The sequence below is a fragment of the Polypterus senegalus genome, chromosome 12, assembly GCF_016835505.1.
Source record: "Polypterus senegalus isolate Bchr_013 chromosome 12, ASM1683550v1, whole genome shotgun sequence".
NCBI classification, from domain to species: Eukaryota; Metazoa; Chordata; class Cladistia; order Polypteriformes; family Polypteridae; genus Polypterus; species Polypterus senegalus.
In genome coordinates, this window is record NC_053165.1 from 57778569 (window position 1) to 57795665 (window position 17097).

A 17097-nucleotide genomic window follows, 5' to 3' on the forward strand; every position below is an offset into this window, starting at 1 on the left:
GTTTGCTCTTTCTAAGAAAAGCGCGCGCCGAACGCTGAAACTTCTTTTGCCTGTAGAAACTAGGATGCACGCTATTGGCTAAGATTTGTCAGCTGAGAAAACGAAACAGCCAATAGATTGTTTTCTTCTGGATTAATTTAATATTGATTGGTCACTAGCCGGAGAATGGGCGGGTCGCCACGCGCTGTTACAGTTCGAACGCATAACGAAACAAAACAAAAGACTTCGACCGCCGTGGAGGTTGGATGTCTGGTGGTGTGTTACCAGGAGGAAGCTAAACATTATAAGGCGCGGAGGTCACTGTTTTAGTAAAAAATTGTTTCCCACACTGAGAAAGAAGGGTGAAATATTGTGCATAAAACTTAGATTATTGACCTTGGTTGGAGTGAACTCGAGATGTTAGACACGATGAATTCAAATCAAAAACTGTAAGGGGGTCTTTCATCGGGGTGTGTCAGCAACTCTGACTGAAAAGTGGAACCTTGGAATTGGAGATTCATTCTTTATAAAGGGACGTGACTGGAGCGTAAGTAAACATTGGAACGATTTATGGAAATAGCTTACGTGTCATTTTTTTATTATTATATCTGACGTCATCATGCAGACGAGCACACCCGGGTTCACTTTTTCAGACCCCTAGAACCTTGATAGTGATCGGCTCATCTACAACTTTACGACTGAAAGACACTTGTGAAAAGGAGGTCATCAGTATTCTAATCGAACTGTGACCTGCCACATACATCAAACATCAAGGTTTTTTTTCCAAGACTGAGGCTGGGAAGCAGTGTCGTCACATTTGAGCAGATCCGAGCGCTCGTCTCTTTTATTTAAAGCGTTAGCTAGGCCTGGGCTATCTTACTTTGTGAGGAGTGGACTAGTGAAAATCATCCAGACATCGCAATGTAGCGGATATTGGAATGTATCTATAGTTTCCGACGCTGTTAAAAAAAGTTACACTGTTAGCCTGACATTACCAAAACTGTCCTCGTCCATTAGGCAAGTCAAGCATCCTCGCTAGCACTGATGGCTAAGTAACGCACATTAGATCTGTCAGCGCTTTCCAGATTTAGTGTTGGGCAGGACTAATACTTTGCTTCTTTCTAGGTCATATATTTGGGCTGCAATGCAGGCAGGTCTGTTGGCTAGGGAGTTGGTCATTAAGCCGTAAGGCTGCACATTCACAGCAAAAAGAACACGCTTGACACATTTACACATATACACACTGCAGCATTCTTTGATTTTTGCTGTTTAAGTGTGTGTCTGGGAGGGGGGTAAACGGTGTTGCAAGATAAAATTTGATGTTAAAAACTGGCAAGGTAATGTTTTTGGTATGCATATGTTTTTGTTTTTTTAAGTAAATGATGGTAAACATAATGGCAAATGACAGTAATATAACGGGAAGGTAATATTTTTCTGTAGAATCATTCCTCAATATATTTAAAGAATTATGAGTAGTGCCAAAAAACGACCTTTAATATCTTTTATATCTACTTTTTCAAACGAATATGTCATGGAGCTTTACAAGCATTTCTTTACATATTTTGTTTACAATTGGAGCTGGTACAGATTAAATGACTTGCTCAGGGTTACTCTGAGCCAGGGGTGACATTGACTATAAAAAAATATCCTTTAATTTCTGTGATAAGTCAATTAAGAAAATGTCACAGCCAAGCTTTGTATAAAGTCATTCATAAAAATGCACTATCTGGATGCCCCAAAACAAGGTATGAAATGTTTCTTTGCATTATTTTTGCCTTTGTCATTAATATTAACTATTCTTTTCATTTTTGTAGTGCCTTTCATAATGTCCACTGTCACAAAGTTTCATAAAGTATAAGCATGGAAAATTTAGCATTATATATAGTACTTTTCATAGTGATTGTTATCACGAAAATCTGCTAAAATTGTCAAAGTGCTTGAAAGATGCAAGAATAATACCAGCTGTCATTATTTTACGCTGCATATTTCCTAGTAAGCACTAACAATAAAGTAGTACATCTCTTTAAATACATTTTTCATTTCATTATTATTTGTCAGTCATCCAACCCACTACTGTATATACTAACACAGGGTCATAATTAATGGTAACAGGATGTAGTAAACCTTGGTGTAAGCACTGCCGTTGAGTATGTTTTAGTAGTTCAGGTTGTTATGGGTAGTAACCAGGGTTTCTGACCTCCATCAGTATTGTACCAGTGGTTATGAGCAAACTATCATTTAAACATTACCACAGTGAAGTCCACTAGTTTAAGTAGTTTGGCAGTTTATGGCTATTTACATCAGTTAGTAAGCAATATTTACAGCTCTTAATGTGCTTATATCATATAAGGCTCAGTGTGAGCCCATCACAGAATCACAGTGATGTCACAGCCCTGCAATCCAAAGCCTGATAAGCTACTTGAGAAGAGGGAATCTTCTTTTACAGTGATTGGATGATGGCATATTTACAGTGCTCTGCATTAAGGTTGTTCACTTTGAGGACCTGAGGCAGATTTCCACGCGCTATCTATCTGCATGACCAACTTTCATGAGAAGGGTTGCCATTAAGTGTGCAGTGACATTGGCAGAGTGCCTAAATCATTAAGGCCCCTTTCATACTTTTCTGCACATTATGACATTAGCTGAGGACATTTCATACTTTCCCTTCAGAACAGACACATTTCTGCACATATTTTTGCAAGATAAATAAATCACTTTACCAGAAATATAAGAATTCTGTTTTGGATTTTGCAGCATTGGAACAGTGTAGTGGTCTGTGCTCCTGTTTATAGTATAAACATTTCACAGTTGTGGTTAAAGAAAACTTCAGTTAACTGTCATTAACAGAAGACACATGTCATTTTGGATGAGTCATTTAAAACAAATACCATATGGTATCAGATGATGGGATTGCAGTGCTTTCTGGACTGCTGAACTGTGCTGCTCAAGTAATCGTGGAGAGTTTGCCCTCAGCCCTAATGTCTTGTGTCCTATTGTGTACTTTATTTGTCCTTGAGATGGGTTAGCCATGGGGGTTGTCCCAATGTTTTTCACTTACCACCCATGGGGATCTTCTGCTAAATCAACTGTTTGTTTTAAAATGTGTGAACATGGCATAAACAACTTTATTTTACTTCACTGTTGGTTTTTATACAAGATATTTTTATTTCTGTAGAGTTTCTTCATAAATTACATATTGTGTACTTTCTTATTTTGAGTGACAATCTGCATAAATTGTCTCAATTAGTTAAGATTCTGAGACTGTAACTTGTTTGAGTATGAGTCGGCTTAATATGTATTTAAAGATGCCTTCATAAAAACACAATTAAAAATTGATGGTAGAAAAAAATGTCTCCAAAGTTCCATTTTCTATAACACACCATCTATTGAGGTCCACTTAACTTGGTCAGTTAAGCTATAAGTTTGGTAAATGTGCCTTCAGCTGCATGGGGAAAGGGGAAAAAGTGGTACAGAGAGTTACAATTTGATTTAAAATGTTTTATACATGAAAACACACTTCAGGACTGATTTGAGTGCTTAGTTGTGTCTCCACATCCAGTTAATGCAGAAATCACAGAATAAGGTAAAAAATGAATGTGTCAATAGTAATAACTGACCCACTATGACCTGACTGTGTATCTCATTCTCAATATTTCTTTAATCTCTTGAGCATGTATTTAATTAAATGAATTTCCAGCCTGATGTATAATATTGGGCATAAAGCTATCTAAATATCATTTTGTTCTACATGTTTCCTCTTGCAAATAAAAATACAGTGGCAAGAAAATGTATTTGAACCCTTTGGAATAACCTGGTTGTCTTGTTAACTGGTCGTAAAATGTGATCTGATCTTCATCTGTGTCACCAGTATAAAGAAATACATTGTAATTAAGCTGATAATACGTAAACATTTATAATATTTCATGCCTTTATTGAAAACACCCATCAAACATTCACAATGTGCTGTGGTCAAAGTAAGTGAATCCTTGGATTTAATAACTGGCTGAACCTTTCATTGGTTGTAGTACCCTCAAAGAAGTGCTTCTGGTAGCTCTATATTAGACCTACACAATGTGCGGAAGGAATTTTGGACCGTTTTTCTTTACAGAACTCTTTCTGCTCAGCCATATTCTTAGGATGTCTGGCATGGATGGTTCTCAGGGTCATTTTGCAGCATCTCCATTGGGTTACAGTCTAAGTTGGCTCTGAAAAAGCCACTCCCAAGAGGCCTTTTTTTTTTTTTAACCCATTGTGTTTTAGACTTACTTTGATATTTAGGGTTATTGTGTTGCTGCATCTTCCACCCTATATGGAGCTTCATCTGGTGGACAGCCATCATAATATTATTCTGTGGCATACCTTGACAAACTTCACAACTTATTTTCCCCTTGATGAGGACAAGCTGTCTAAGCCCCAAGGCAACAAAGCAGCCCCCAAATCATGATCCTTTCTTCACCATATTTCATCATAGGAAATGTGTTTTCATATGGGTATGCTGTACCCTTTTTATGCCATACATACTGCTTTATATTCTTCCTAGTCAATTGGACTTTAATTTGTCTTTAATCTGTCTAGCATTCAAATACTTAATCTGCACACCATTATTGTAAGAGAGGGAATGTTTGGTGATTTGAAACAGAGTGAAATGTGCATTGCCAACCAGGGACCTGAGAACATTGTGATCCAAGATTTAACATAGAGCTAGTACCACTTCTTCCTTCTGACTCCTTTTCACTATAAGTTTGTGCATACACTTTGCACGGCAGAGAAGGGTGCTGTTTTACACTGTTGACAGTAAAATAGAAATTGGTGAGTTATATGAGACTTGCTGAGCCACCCATCTAAGATGAGTTGAAATATAAGTAATCAATGTTGACCTCAGCGTTAACTTTTTGCAGTGCACTATGCAATGCATTTGTCTCTGTAATATGGCATTTGGCATGAGATTTATAATGAAATGTTAATGTCTGTGAATCCCCATCTGCTGGAATGACAAATGCAGTGCATTTTATTATTAACTACTCGCACCAGTGTTAAAATGTCTATATGCATTCTGTGAGGTTGCAATATAAAAAATTGCAATAATTTTTACATTGTACATGTTTTAATGTAATTTAATACTGTATTACTGAAAATTATGACACAGTCTAGGATTATCTGGAAATAAACCTGAACTACTTCTCCAGTGCTCATTCATCACCAGTCACACTTTCATCCACTGCAGGATTTGCACATGGATCACATTTCACTTCAGCTGTTGAATGTTCTTTGTAGACAAAGTCATTGCAAGAAGAACATCTCATCGTTGTCATACATAAATAAGTAGCCTGCACCGTGTAGAAAATGAACCATATGGAACCTGCGACTGTGCATCATCTCATAAAACCAGCTGGGGGCACACTGGAGGTAAACCATTGAGACCCAGTACTTTAAGTGAATCTAGCAGAGGATAGATGGCGGAAGCTGCTGACAGGTTCAAGTAAAAGGACATTGGACAACAATAACTGAACAGCGCAAGTAGTTAAGGGTTAAAAATGTTTAAGCTGTGCCATCTTTTGGAATGACATAGACACATCCTTTTATTAAGTTGGATGCTAGCGTGAGAGCATAACACTTTTGGCTGCTGAGGTAAAGTGAAAGGCAAAGTGATTGGTGGTCTCTGGAAAAAGCTGCTGTCTTAAGAACACAAATACTGAATTCTTATATGAAACCATGCTACACTGAACATAATTTCAAAGCTGCCATTGTACCCATCTCACTTTACCACAAGTCCTCTTCACCCTTCTTATGTGTATGATGCTCATTGTAAATATGTCAAGTGTGTAGAGGTTTATATTGCAGCATCTATCTGCAGTGACACTATGGGAAAATAAAAGAAATCTCAAGTTCTAAAAAGTAGTGTTTTGATTTAGCTGGCCATGTGCCCTTGGAATTTAATGTTTCACTTCATTTCCTTCCTAGAGCAAATGCCTTGATGGAGTTAATTTATAAAATAATAGTGAAAGAAAAATTATAAATATCGGATTGGTGATGGTGACATACAGGATGAAACCTTTAAAAATGGCTTGCAGTTATGTTGGTACAACATTCTAATAGTTTGTGCCGTGTGTAGAAAAAGTAAATAATATACCAGTGCTATATTGTAAATAGTGATTAATATAAATCAAGGGATATTACACTTGGCTGCATAATACAATGGTGAGGCTGCTTCTGAAGTGCTGCAAGTGGGTGTGGGCACCACACAACCCAGAGATGAAATGGCTCTAGTAATCGTGGACATTAGAGCAGCTAAGTACATCCCAGGGCTCAAAAGCATCTCCTACTCTAAGAATATTTTATTGTGAGCAGAGGTGGTGGTATGCGTGGGGAGTTCCTAATCCAGGTGTTCAGAATTGTAAAATACATCAATGCAATTGATCCAGCAGCATTTGTTTACTTAAGCTTAGAATTGCATACTCCCAAGACAATGGCAGAAATTAAGAGGAAGTGCATGTAAAATGGAAACCAAGAGCCACTTCATCACAGTATGGATTGTGGGAATCTGTTGACAAATGAACAAGTCCCGTAGTTGAAGCAGAAGCCGTCCCAGGTTAAAGAATTTGGATGAGATATTCACTCGCCACATGAGGTCAATAGATTAAAGGGTCTCCTCTTGTTTGGCAAACGTCATCTGTTCTTAAGATGAAAGAAAAAAAAAAAAAACAGTAAAAAAGCAATAGAATGACTCTGTGATGAAAAAATTGTGATATCACTGTGAAATTAATTTGAAAGATGCAGTAAAAATGAGGCTAGATTTAAAAGATAAGTGATAATGCATTACACGCTTCAGTGAGTATTAAACTAGAAAGTAAATGCATGGGGAGTTTCAAATGATGAGTTAAAAAAATAAAGAACTTCACATTTCAGTAGACTGACATGTGATGATATTTCCTTTAAAAAATGGCCCTGTATCGGTAGACTGTCATGTGACCAACACTACTTTTAATGGTCTGTCCACAGTGGCAAGTGGAGGTGTGAATGGAGAAGCCAATACTGTGGTTATTTTTCTCAGTAGCTGTCTACTGAACAGCTGCTGTATCACATGAGAGCATGCAGAACAGAGGACACAAGATCTGTTAACACTTAAGTACTAGAGGGAGGTTTAACAATCCCAAAAATAAAATTCGGAGCCATCCAAATGTTATACTGTAAATTAATAATAGGGTGGCAGGGCTTCAGAACCAAACTGGTGCCAAGAATCCTTGCTATAATTACTTTGTGAGGGTAGTTGAAGGCAAATCTACAAATTGTATCTGTTTCTGGAGAAGTTAGTTCAGATAAGCCAGTCTTGCTTTATATAGCACCATTATCTGCAAACACGGTCACAAGGTAACTCTACAAGGCAAAGGAGATTAGAACAGACCATCAAACTGAAACTCAGGAACACAGAAAAATGCTACGATAAGAATAGGGAGTGACAACTTTAAAAGGCGAAAAATGCTTTTTATATGTATTTAAGTCAGAAATGGAGGTTTTATGGTGACCTAGATTTCATCACTGCCTCAGAACAGTAAAATATCAGACGCCTTGTGATCACTGTGATTTAAGCATTAGCCTTTGTAAGTATGCATGTAAAAAAAGATTCTGACTTTCTTTACATTTGCACTTATTTGCTTAAAGGATGCTATTATTCAAAGAGACTTCTAAAAGACGTTTCTTGATGCACGTAATCCAGTAGTACATTTTATGAGGTACAAAGTGGGATACTAAAGTTGACATATACAATAGCTACCTTACTGTACGTTTTTGCCATGGCATTTCTGAAAATTTATATGTTTGCATTTGTAATTATTGTTGGAAAGCCTGAGACTGTGAAATGTGGTAAGAATAATGTAAAATTCTTATTAATTCAATTAATTGTATTGTCCTACAAGGAAATATGGTTTGTCAGTAAGTTTTACTAAGAAACTACAATGAAACTTTAATGTTTTTAACAAATTACAAAGAATACAGCAGTTCAACACAAACTTGATACAATTAAATATAATATAGCAGTGAACATTTACAGTGAAAACATATTACAATTAAAAATTAAACCAACGTTTGGACCTAACTGATGAACGATGCAAATACTGATTTAAGCCTCAGGATGTTTATTAACTTTTAAAAAAAAATAAAAATTTATCCTTGGAACCTCAAACCTGTGATCTTATGGCAACAACTGAAACTAAAAAGTATAGATGGCGAGTTCTGTCTGAGAGAATACGCTCTGCTAAGAGGTCTGGGAAATTGGACTGTTGAGATCTTGGTGTTTTTTTGGCTCCATTTTACAATTAATTTTACATTCTAAAAAGGATGGCTTTAACGCTTTATTTAAATAAATAGTGTCTGGTGCCTCCTGATTTGCCCAGTACAAGAAACTAGCTTTAGTGTCTTAATTGTTCAAAACGTCCAGTTTTTTTTAGGATTATCCCCTATTTGTGCCCCTCTACAATTGAAAAACTTTCATTTTACGTCACTTTGGAACAATATTTTTATAAAGATGATAAAGAGTTAACCAGTAGGTGTCTTTGGCAAAAGCAATGAGAAGGATGTGAATTTGTGCATGCCCCAGGGCTTCACATCAAGGGTCAAAGCTGCTTTTTTCACAGAACTTCAAAAAAATGGAGATCATTAAAATGGGCATATGGTGTGTTCTTTAATACCGTTTTGAGGTTGCTGATCACAAATATATTTTTTTATAGTTGATTCTGTTGCAGTTGCCCTAGCCCTCCAAAAGCCACTCTCGGGAGGTTAAAAATGGAAATTTCATAAACATGTTGGATGTCGTCTTAGACTATTTGAAGGACAGTGATTACAAATATGTTATTTTTGATTCTTTACTAGGGATCTCGCTCATTGTGTACCTTAATCACAGGAAGAAAAATGAGTAATTTGTATTACAATTGAGACCACTTAGACTATAAACGTTTCAATTAATGCACATATTTTTAATATATCAAATATCTAAAGCAACTGTTCTTGTTTATTTTGTACTTCTATCTCATGAGGCAAATCAGATTTCTTATGAAAAGCCCAAATTAGGGCAGCTTATGCTATTTCAGACTTTTTTGTTGTTGGAAGAGAGTGTTTCCTGTAGATAACTGGCCAAGGGGGCTGGTTTTTGATCAGATCGGCACCAGTGTAAGGAGTGGTTTGGGAGAGTTTGGCTTATCTAGCCTTTGTGCTAAACAGAAGCACACACAAGTTTAGCACATTGGCTGTGTGTATTGATTGATACCTTCAGATTTAAACAACGTTTAAGTTTGTCTACTTAAAACTGCACAGTCACAGCACCACTGACTCACTTTGTGACTGAGCAGGAATAAACTCCATAGAGAGTTGCTGGTTTGATGGTATCAAAACAGTACATTATTTTACATTAACTTGGTACTTATGACACTCCTTGGTATAATGGTCACTCTAGAGCAGGGGTCTACAACTCCAGTCCTGGAGAGCTACTGTGGCTGCAAGTTTTCATTCTAACTCTGCTTAATTAGTGACCAGTTTTTGCTGCTAATTAACTATTTCCCTTTATTTTAATTGACTTTTCTTGAAACTCTGACTGCTGAATTGATTCTTTTTTCCTTAAACGGCACCTAAACATATATTTGATGTGAAGTGAACCTACAGATGACTGACTAAGTTGGGGCCTCAAACTCCAGCCTTCATTAAGTTTCTTAATTTGAAGACGATTCTCGTTGCTAATTAAACCCGTAATTTAATTCCATGGTGTACATTCTGCCGTGTCAAACATTTCCAAAACTGTTGATTTTCTTTTTTAAGAGCGCTGTTAAAATGTTTTGTGACCCTGAGCAGATCAACATTACTGAGGCCTTCACCTTTCTTTATTTTCAGTCATTGTGTGATGGACGCAGGTTGTTGTTTATGTATTGGTTCATTTTGTGTTTTAATATTATTTGGTTGCTAATTAAGGAAAAATATATATAATTAAGGGTTAGAATGAAAACCTGCAGCCACAGTAGCTCTCCGGGACTGGAGTTGGAGACCCCTGCTCTGGAGCCATGTTTCAGATGGTTTGGCAAATTCCAAGAAATGCAATGATTTTTTTTACAAATCGTAAATGCATTATAAGCTGCAGGTTCAAATGTTAGACTGCTCCCATCACCGAATCAATGCCTATCCCCGAGTCCCTAAACTCTCGGACAAAAGCAATAAAAACCATTGTTTCCTTTGTGTTTTATCGCAGTGCGACTGAAAGCTATCTTCGAATTCCAGTAACACGTACTTGTAGCTGTACCCATTATTACGGGTGATAACAATCCAAGAAACGCGTGATCCGAAGGTAGGTTATTTTTATTCATGTTTCCTGGGCAACGTACCGTAAATTTGAGCTCAGCGGGCCTTTATATCTCTATTCAAGGAACACTTTTAGACCAGATACCCCAAGACTTGCTTTGGACCGGATCATACCTGCAAGCAATATAGCATGAGATATGGAACATGCTTTCTTCTGAATAAAACAGTATATCTTTTTTCCCCCATATGACTATCTCTTGCCGCGTGGAACCAGTTTTTCAGATTCTTGCGCGCGCGTTCCACATGCTTTCTCACTGTATTTGTTTACACATCCGGGTTTTGTGAGCTTGGCGCATTGACGCCACCCCTTTTCGTCTCTGATTGGACAATACTCCCTCGCAGACGGTTTGGAGGCGGTGTTTGGTCACCAGTAGACGTCAAGACACCGCGAGCGGAAAACAAAGGGAAACACAATAACAAAAGAAAGAAATCAAGCGACGAAGCCCAGGCGAGAAATGTGCGTGTGCTCGACCAAGCGGGAGCACCTCTGCACGCAACCCTAACTGGAGAAGGGGATAAGTCAAGAGGCAACTTGTTACGTCTCTGCTCACCGCGGCCTTCGTCGTGAAAGCTTCATTTACAACCCACAAAGCAGCAAGAAGAAGAGAGTCTTGGCCGGCGGTGAGTGTCCGCGCCTCGTGTTGTCAAGTTTGGAAAAGCCGTGGGCTGTCAGCCTTCTCCTTTATCGTTTGGGATGCCGGTCGCGGCCGAGCGAAAACGCTCCAAATGCAGATGGTTATGGACTGGCTGCCTTTTGGACGCGTTGATTTCTTTCACTCTGCAGCTTTAATAACAGTTCGTCTGAATTTAAACGGGTGTTTTATGCCAACATTTGCCCGTCTGTACAGGGCATTTTCTACTTTAAGAATCAGCTAGTGTAAATTCAGAGAAGTCCTCAAATTGTACAGAAATGGTGTATGCTTCGACGAAAAAGCGTGCCACCCCCCCACCCCACCGTGGCATTCTGCACTGACCGTTTGCTTAAGAATAATGGGGTCAATTCATTAAACGGAGGAAAGACTACGAGGATTTAAAGTAAGACAGTGTGGCATGTTAAACCCCCAAAACTGAAGTAAGAAATGTACATACAATTAAAGGGGTAGAGAGGTTTTCATTGTGCATGTTTTTTTTTTTTTAATAATGGATGGTCGTATCGAACACCCGTTACAAAAGACCAAATTCGTGTTTTATTTCTCAAAAATAACTGCCAACAAAATTCAATTTTGGACGTTGTATTTGCCAGTGTGATATTAATCAGTGCAAATAATTATACTGTGACTTACGAGAGTGAACTGTAAACAAGACTGCAGTTCCACTGTATAAATTTAGTGGAAGCAAAAATGAAGCAACCGCTTGGCTTTCACAAAAAGGAAGTTTTTGTGGCGTTTTGCTCACCAGAACATAAAGAGATTAGCCAATTATGTAGCGCCTTCAGTCACTTAAAATCTTAGAGTTACTCTATTATGTCAACAATGACATCATTGCAATTAAAACGAGTGCTGTGCTAATTTTATATATTTGCCATACGTGTATTGGATGACCACCTTTACATGGTTGTGGAGGACTTGTCAAGCTCAGGAGAGGGAAAAACATCTGTTAAAATAAATACATTTACCAACTTAATTTCTGGACATTCCAGTAGCACCACATTTCCCCTGGCAATTTTGACTTTTGTTGCCTGTGGTTTCTGTGTGGTTGCTGAGCCACTGGCAATCACATAATTACAGTCCTCCATGTATTATCTGCTTTCATCTTTTTAAAGGCATAAATAAACCACTGTACATGTGTTCCTTTGTTCATATGGCAACTGTTTAGGGTCATTGTGCAGGCAATGTATATTTCTGTGTAAATCATTCAGACTTACAGGTGTATGTGTTGTACAAATCAGTCTTTGACGTTGTTCTTTTTACACTTTTATTATTTCCTCTTTTTTTAGCAGAGAGGAGGGCAGCATAAAGCAGTCAGTCAGCATTTGCTTGTTTTGAAAAGTGGCTTGCTCTCTCTTTATATACACGTTTTAGTCATCTATTTAACCACTCTGTTAAAAGAGAGTTGGTAGGAATATTGCAGGGAAAGTGCCAGTGCAAAAGGCTTAGTTTTTGATTCTTGACTTTCGTCATCTTGTCTGCAAGACAACAAAGTAAAGCAAAGTCTATGTGCACTTGGTATATTTATCACTATAATGTTTTATTCATTGTAATTGCACACTTTTGCTTTACTGAAGGCAGCTAACCATTTTTGAATTATAAAAGTGAAATGGAGTGAGATCAAAGTGAAAGCATTGTAATTCATAAAGTGCACTGTAAATGACAGTATGCATTTGCAAGTTTGCAGCTGAGTTTTTTTTTTTTTGTTTTATTTAATGGAAAATGGTTCTGCTTTTACTATTAAAGATTTTTCTTATCAGTTTTTCAGCATTTTATCTGCTGTGACAAGTGTTAGCTTTTTACATTATCTGTATTTTAGATAGATGTAAATCAGATAAAGGTCCGCTTTGGCTTGATGGTAATGTGCCTAAGAAATTCGAGCATGTCACGAATGGTGGTATTCATTTTCTGTCAAAGGGATTATGCTGGCAATTCAGTGTTGTGTGATATTGAGCTTTGTGACAAGCTAGCCTACCTACCATGCTTTCCTTTGCCCCACTTGAGTGCAGTGCATGTTCTTCCTTTGTGTGCCTGCCATGAAGCCTATCTGATGTCTGCGCAGACACACTTCCTGTTTTGCACTTTTAAAAGTAATTTGTGCCCTGACCTAGTCTGAGCTCGACGAGTGTGTATTAAGTATTTTTCTCTTATTTCCTGTTGTGTAAGTCATGTATTCCACACAGGCTCTTGGCGGTCTCGCTCTAAGCAGTTTATAAATAACAGCTGTGATTTGCAACATGCACCTTCCCAGCTTATCGAGCACCAAGCGAGCAGACAGGATGTATGTGGTTTTAACCTGTCTGGGATAGTGGGATCTGAATACAAAAGGCAGGGGTGATATCTCCAGAATCAGTCTGTAATACTGTTCTATGGTGGTGGGAGTTTAACTTGGAACACTTGTTTGGCAGGCAGCCAGACTTTAGAAATGTTTCCTTACTGGCTGAGTGCATTCTCGCTGTACACCACTACTGGTGCATTTTCTAAAAGTCCCCTGTGTAGATGAGCAGCCCCAGGGACATTACTAAACAAGATCAGGCTTTGCTAAACCTTCTAAGCTATTTGAGTAGCATGCAGTTAGGCAGTTTCTCACTTCAGTTTCCAGGTCACGTGCTAAGAATAGCTTTTTCACGCAACCTATCGCTAGGTTTCTTGCTTGTTGCCAGGTCACATATGTGTGTGTTATTTTTAGACCATTCACAATCCCTGCTTCTTGAAGCACCCTAACTCTCCACTCCCCAATAATGTGGTCTTCCATGACACTAGTGTTGACTAATTATTGCCTGACACCTGGCCAGATGTGGCCTTGAGATACAAGAGTACTTTTTGTTTTTCTGTGGAGTGGAGTCCGGGGAGATGCTGTTCTCTGTTTGTGTTTGCTGAAAATGACCATTAATGCAAGCTGGTCTTGTTTAACACTTCATGATGACTTTTCATGTTTGCTGTAGCTCATTGCTTTACTTGACACAACCATTTATTTATTTTTTTTTTCTATATTTGTAAATGCCAAGGAAGTTTATACTGAGGCATATCTTACAAAGTTTAGACCTTATTTTATACTGAAACAGTTTTCAATTGATTGTTCAAATGTAAATTGCTAAAATAACTTGTATGAATGTTGTATAGTGGAACATGGCTGTGCTAAGTTTAATCTTCTTCAGTATTTGTTGTGCTATTAAAATATCCAGCTTCTCAAGGGGCCCTGAAGGTCTTTGTGTATCTTATTTTAAGCACAAATCAGCTTGCTAAGCTGAACCACCAAGGCTCTTTGTCTCTGCTTTGTTCTGATAGACGTTTTTAGGTTTCTATCCTTTTAGTGCACCATTTTTTAAATATGAACAGAGGGTAGTGGTGTCCTAATAAAAATCAGAGTTTAGCTTATTGTTCTGTTAAATTTAACACCATTATCACAGAGAAAGAAATCAAAACTGAATTGGACAGTCATTAGTAGGTGGATGTGTATATCTGTGTTTTAAAGTAATTTGTGGATGGAGGGAGATTGTAGAGGTAATTCAAACTGAAATGGATCATCTGCCATTGTTTAAAAAAATCCTTTTTTTTTCTACTTGTTTCAGTAGATTGGTGTGCTATCTGATGCATCTTAATTTTTATTTGGTATTTTGTTTAAGCAAATAATTGCATTCACTTACCTTGCATGATTCTGTAGTTTTGTAGTGATATCACGTAAGAGAGAGAGAGGGAGAGGTTGAGAGCATGTGCTGATAGTGCATTGCCATACCCACCACACGACAGACCACATGGATTGGGACCCGTGTGCAGTGGGTGAGGTATTGAAAAATATGCATTTTCATTCTGTATGAAACTTTTTGTAAGAGGCATATGATAATTGTTAGTGTGCCCTGTGGTGTGGTGGTATCCCAGTCAGGTTTGTTTTCTACTTTCTACCTGGTGACACTAGGATAGGCATCAGGTTCCTGTGGCCCTTAAGTGTGTAAGTGTATGAGAAAATTAACACTTCACAAAAAATTGTTTAACTCTGAAAGTAATATAAGTTTATACAAGCTACTTTAACTCGAGGAGTAGATTTGTCTTTTTTTTTTTTTATTTAAGATTTTATGCAGTAGTGTTGGTGATTGTATATAAGGACAAAATGGGTTAACAGAAAATTCTCATACATGCACGTTTATTTACTTTGAGAGTCTTTTTCTTGAAAATATTTATAATTGATTTTCAGTGTTTTGTCATATTGCTTAACTGTGAAAGTCACTACGTGAAATTGTACTGTATACAGTAATCCAAGACACCAAATCATATTAATGCTGTATAATTAGAGTAAATACGTATTTTAACATTTGATTATCTTTTTTTTTCTTACAGGTGTGTCATTTCTCCTGTGCTGTTTGTGTGGACTGTACCACACTCCCGCTCTAGACCAACAACGGCTTTTGCTTGCATTTTCCAGTGTTTTTTCTGTCAGCAAGTACAGCACAGTTGTAACACTTCCAGCACAAGCCCCGAGCCCACTGAGGAGCAGACAGACACAGAAATGGTAAAGATGACCAAGTCTAAGACATTTCAGGCATACCTGCCCAACTGTCACAGAACCTACAGCTGTGTTCATTGTAGAGCACACCTGGCTAACCATGATGAGCTCATTTCAAAGGTAATGCTCCCTCACTCTAGGAGGTGCTACTCACTCAGATACTTTGCACTGGATATGCAGTTTTTTTTTTTCATTCCCATTCAGATACCTTGTTTGTTCTGCATGTATTTTCTGTGTTTTAATTCTCCCACCAGTGTATACATGCCGTTTGCATCTAGTAGTACCATGACATCAATTTCCTTATCAAACAAGAAACGTAATGCAAAATTTGAATATTTCCAACAGGGAATGAACTTTGTATCATTTAGGATCAGTAATATGTTTTTCGGGGTATTTGTGATTAGAAATTAGCTTTAAAAAGTACTCCCTTTCTTTAAGGCCCTGTGAAATATTTTTTCCAAAATTACGCTAAAAGTGCAGTTAGCAATTTAAAGACTCTGAATTCACTCAACTGAGTCTTTATGTTCTGAAGCCTTTAATAAGTGCAATTTGATTCCGTTTGGACCTTTTCACATTTGGCGTATTTCTATCACACGTTTCCCTTTGAATTATGAGATACTGAGACGTATGGTGTTTAGCCCTCTTTGTGAGTAGTGCCTTTTATTACCTGATTAGCAGAGTCAACTGAGCTGAGTGGGAAGTGTAAGGCAGGCAAATCTTGTAAATCATTGTGCTGCACCCTTCCAATATTTGTGAAATTCAACAGTAAAAGACCATTGCTTTTAAGCATATAGTATATATGATTTAGAAAAACCGTTGCGCCAAATAATAAATATGAGTAGGATGTTTTTGAACCCGGAATTGTGCAGTTAAGAGTGTTTCATAGATTTTGGGCATTATTGGAATACCTGGTGATGGTTTTTTTTTTTTTTTTTTGGACAATTTATTCCCATTTATTCCATGCAGCTAGCTAGCTACCTCACATGCCTTTACTGATGGACTAGAAGCACAACAGAATTCCTGTGAAGAATCTCATTTTGTAAAAGAACAAGTGTAATCTGATTGTTCAAAAGACAGATTACTCAAAACATTTAAGTTCATATATTTAAGTTCCATGTATTTACGTGTGGTGGGTTGGCACCCTGCCCAGGATTGGTTCCTGCCTTGTGCCCTGTGTTGGCTGGGATTGGCTCCAGCAGACCCCCGTGACCCTGTATTCGGATTCAGCGGGTTGGAAAATGGATGGATGGATGGATGGATGGATGTATTTACGTGTTTTATATCTGAAATCTGTTGTCTGTTCCATGGTGCTGTCCATGTTATCCATGTCAGGGAAATTAAGTGCAGAACTGTGTGACAAGATTTAGGCTTTCAACTATATTAGCTTTTTGTAAATCACTTAATCCTCTTTCACACTAATGTATGTGTAGAAATAACCTATAAGTGATAGTGTCAAATTTATAAAATCTGTGCATGTTGGCAGCGATAACTGCCTTTCATACTTGTCAGTCTGGAAATTATTTTGATCTGTTCTTTGAGTGGGATTCACTCATCATCACTGAACAATAACTGTACAGGTGCTTGGCTTTTGTTACTGAGTTTAGTATTTTTCTTGATAATTGCAGGAAGCCA

At 37.7% G+C, this 17097-nt stretch overlaps 1 protein-coding gene across 2 annotated transcripts in view; it reads left to right on the plus strand.

Moving 5' to 3' along the window:
* The first annotated feature begins 216 nt into the window (after positions 1–216).
* The window catches only part of ypel1 (yippee-like 1), a 29774-nt gene continuing 12893 nt past the window's right edge, over positions 217–17097 (plus strand). The window contains exons 1-2 of one of the 2 annotated variants that reach the window (XM_039771561.1): positions 217–526; positions 15300–15585. In XM_039771561.1, coding sequence (XP_039627495.1) covers positions 15469–15585 — 117 coding nt within the window. In that variant the 5' untranslated portion in view covers positions 217–526; positions 15300–15468. Of the gene's footprint in view, positions 527–10668; positions 10939–15299; positions 15586–17097 lie in introns of those variants that run through there. The other variant, XM_039771560.1, reaches the window with a different exon arrangement.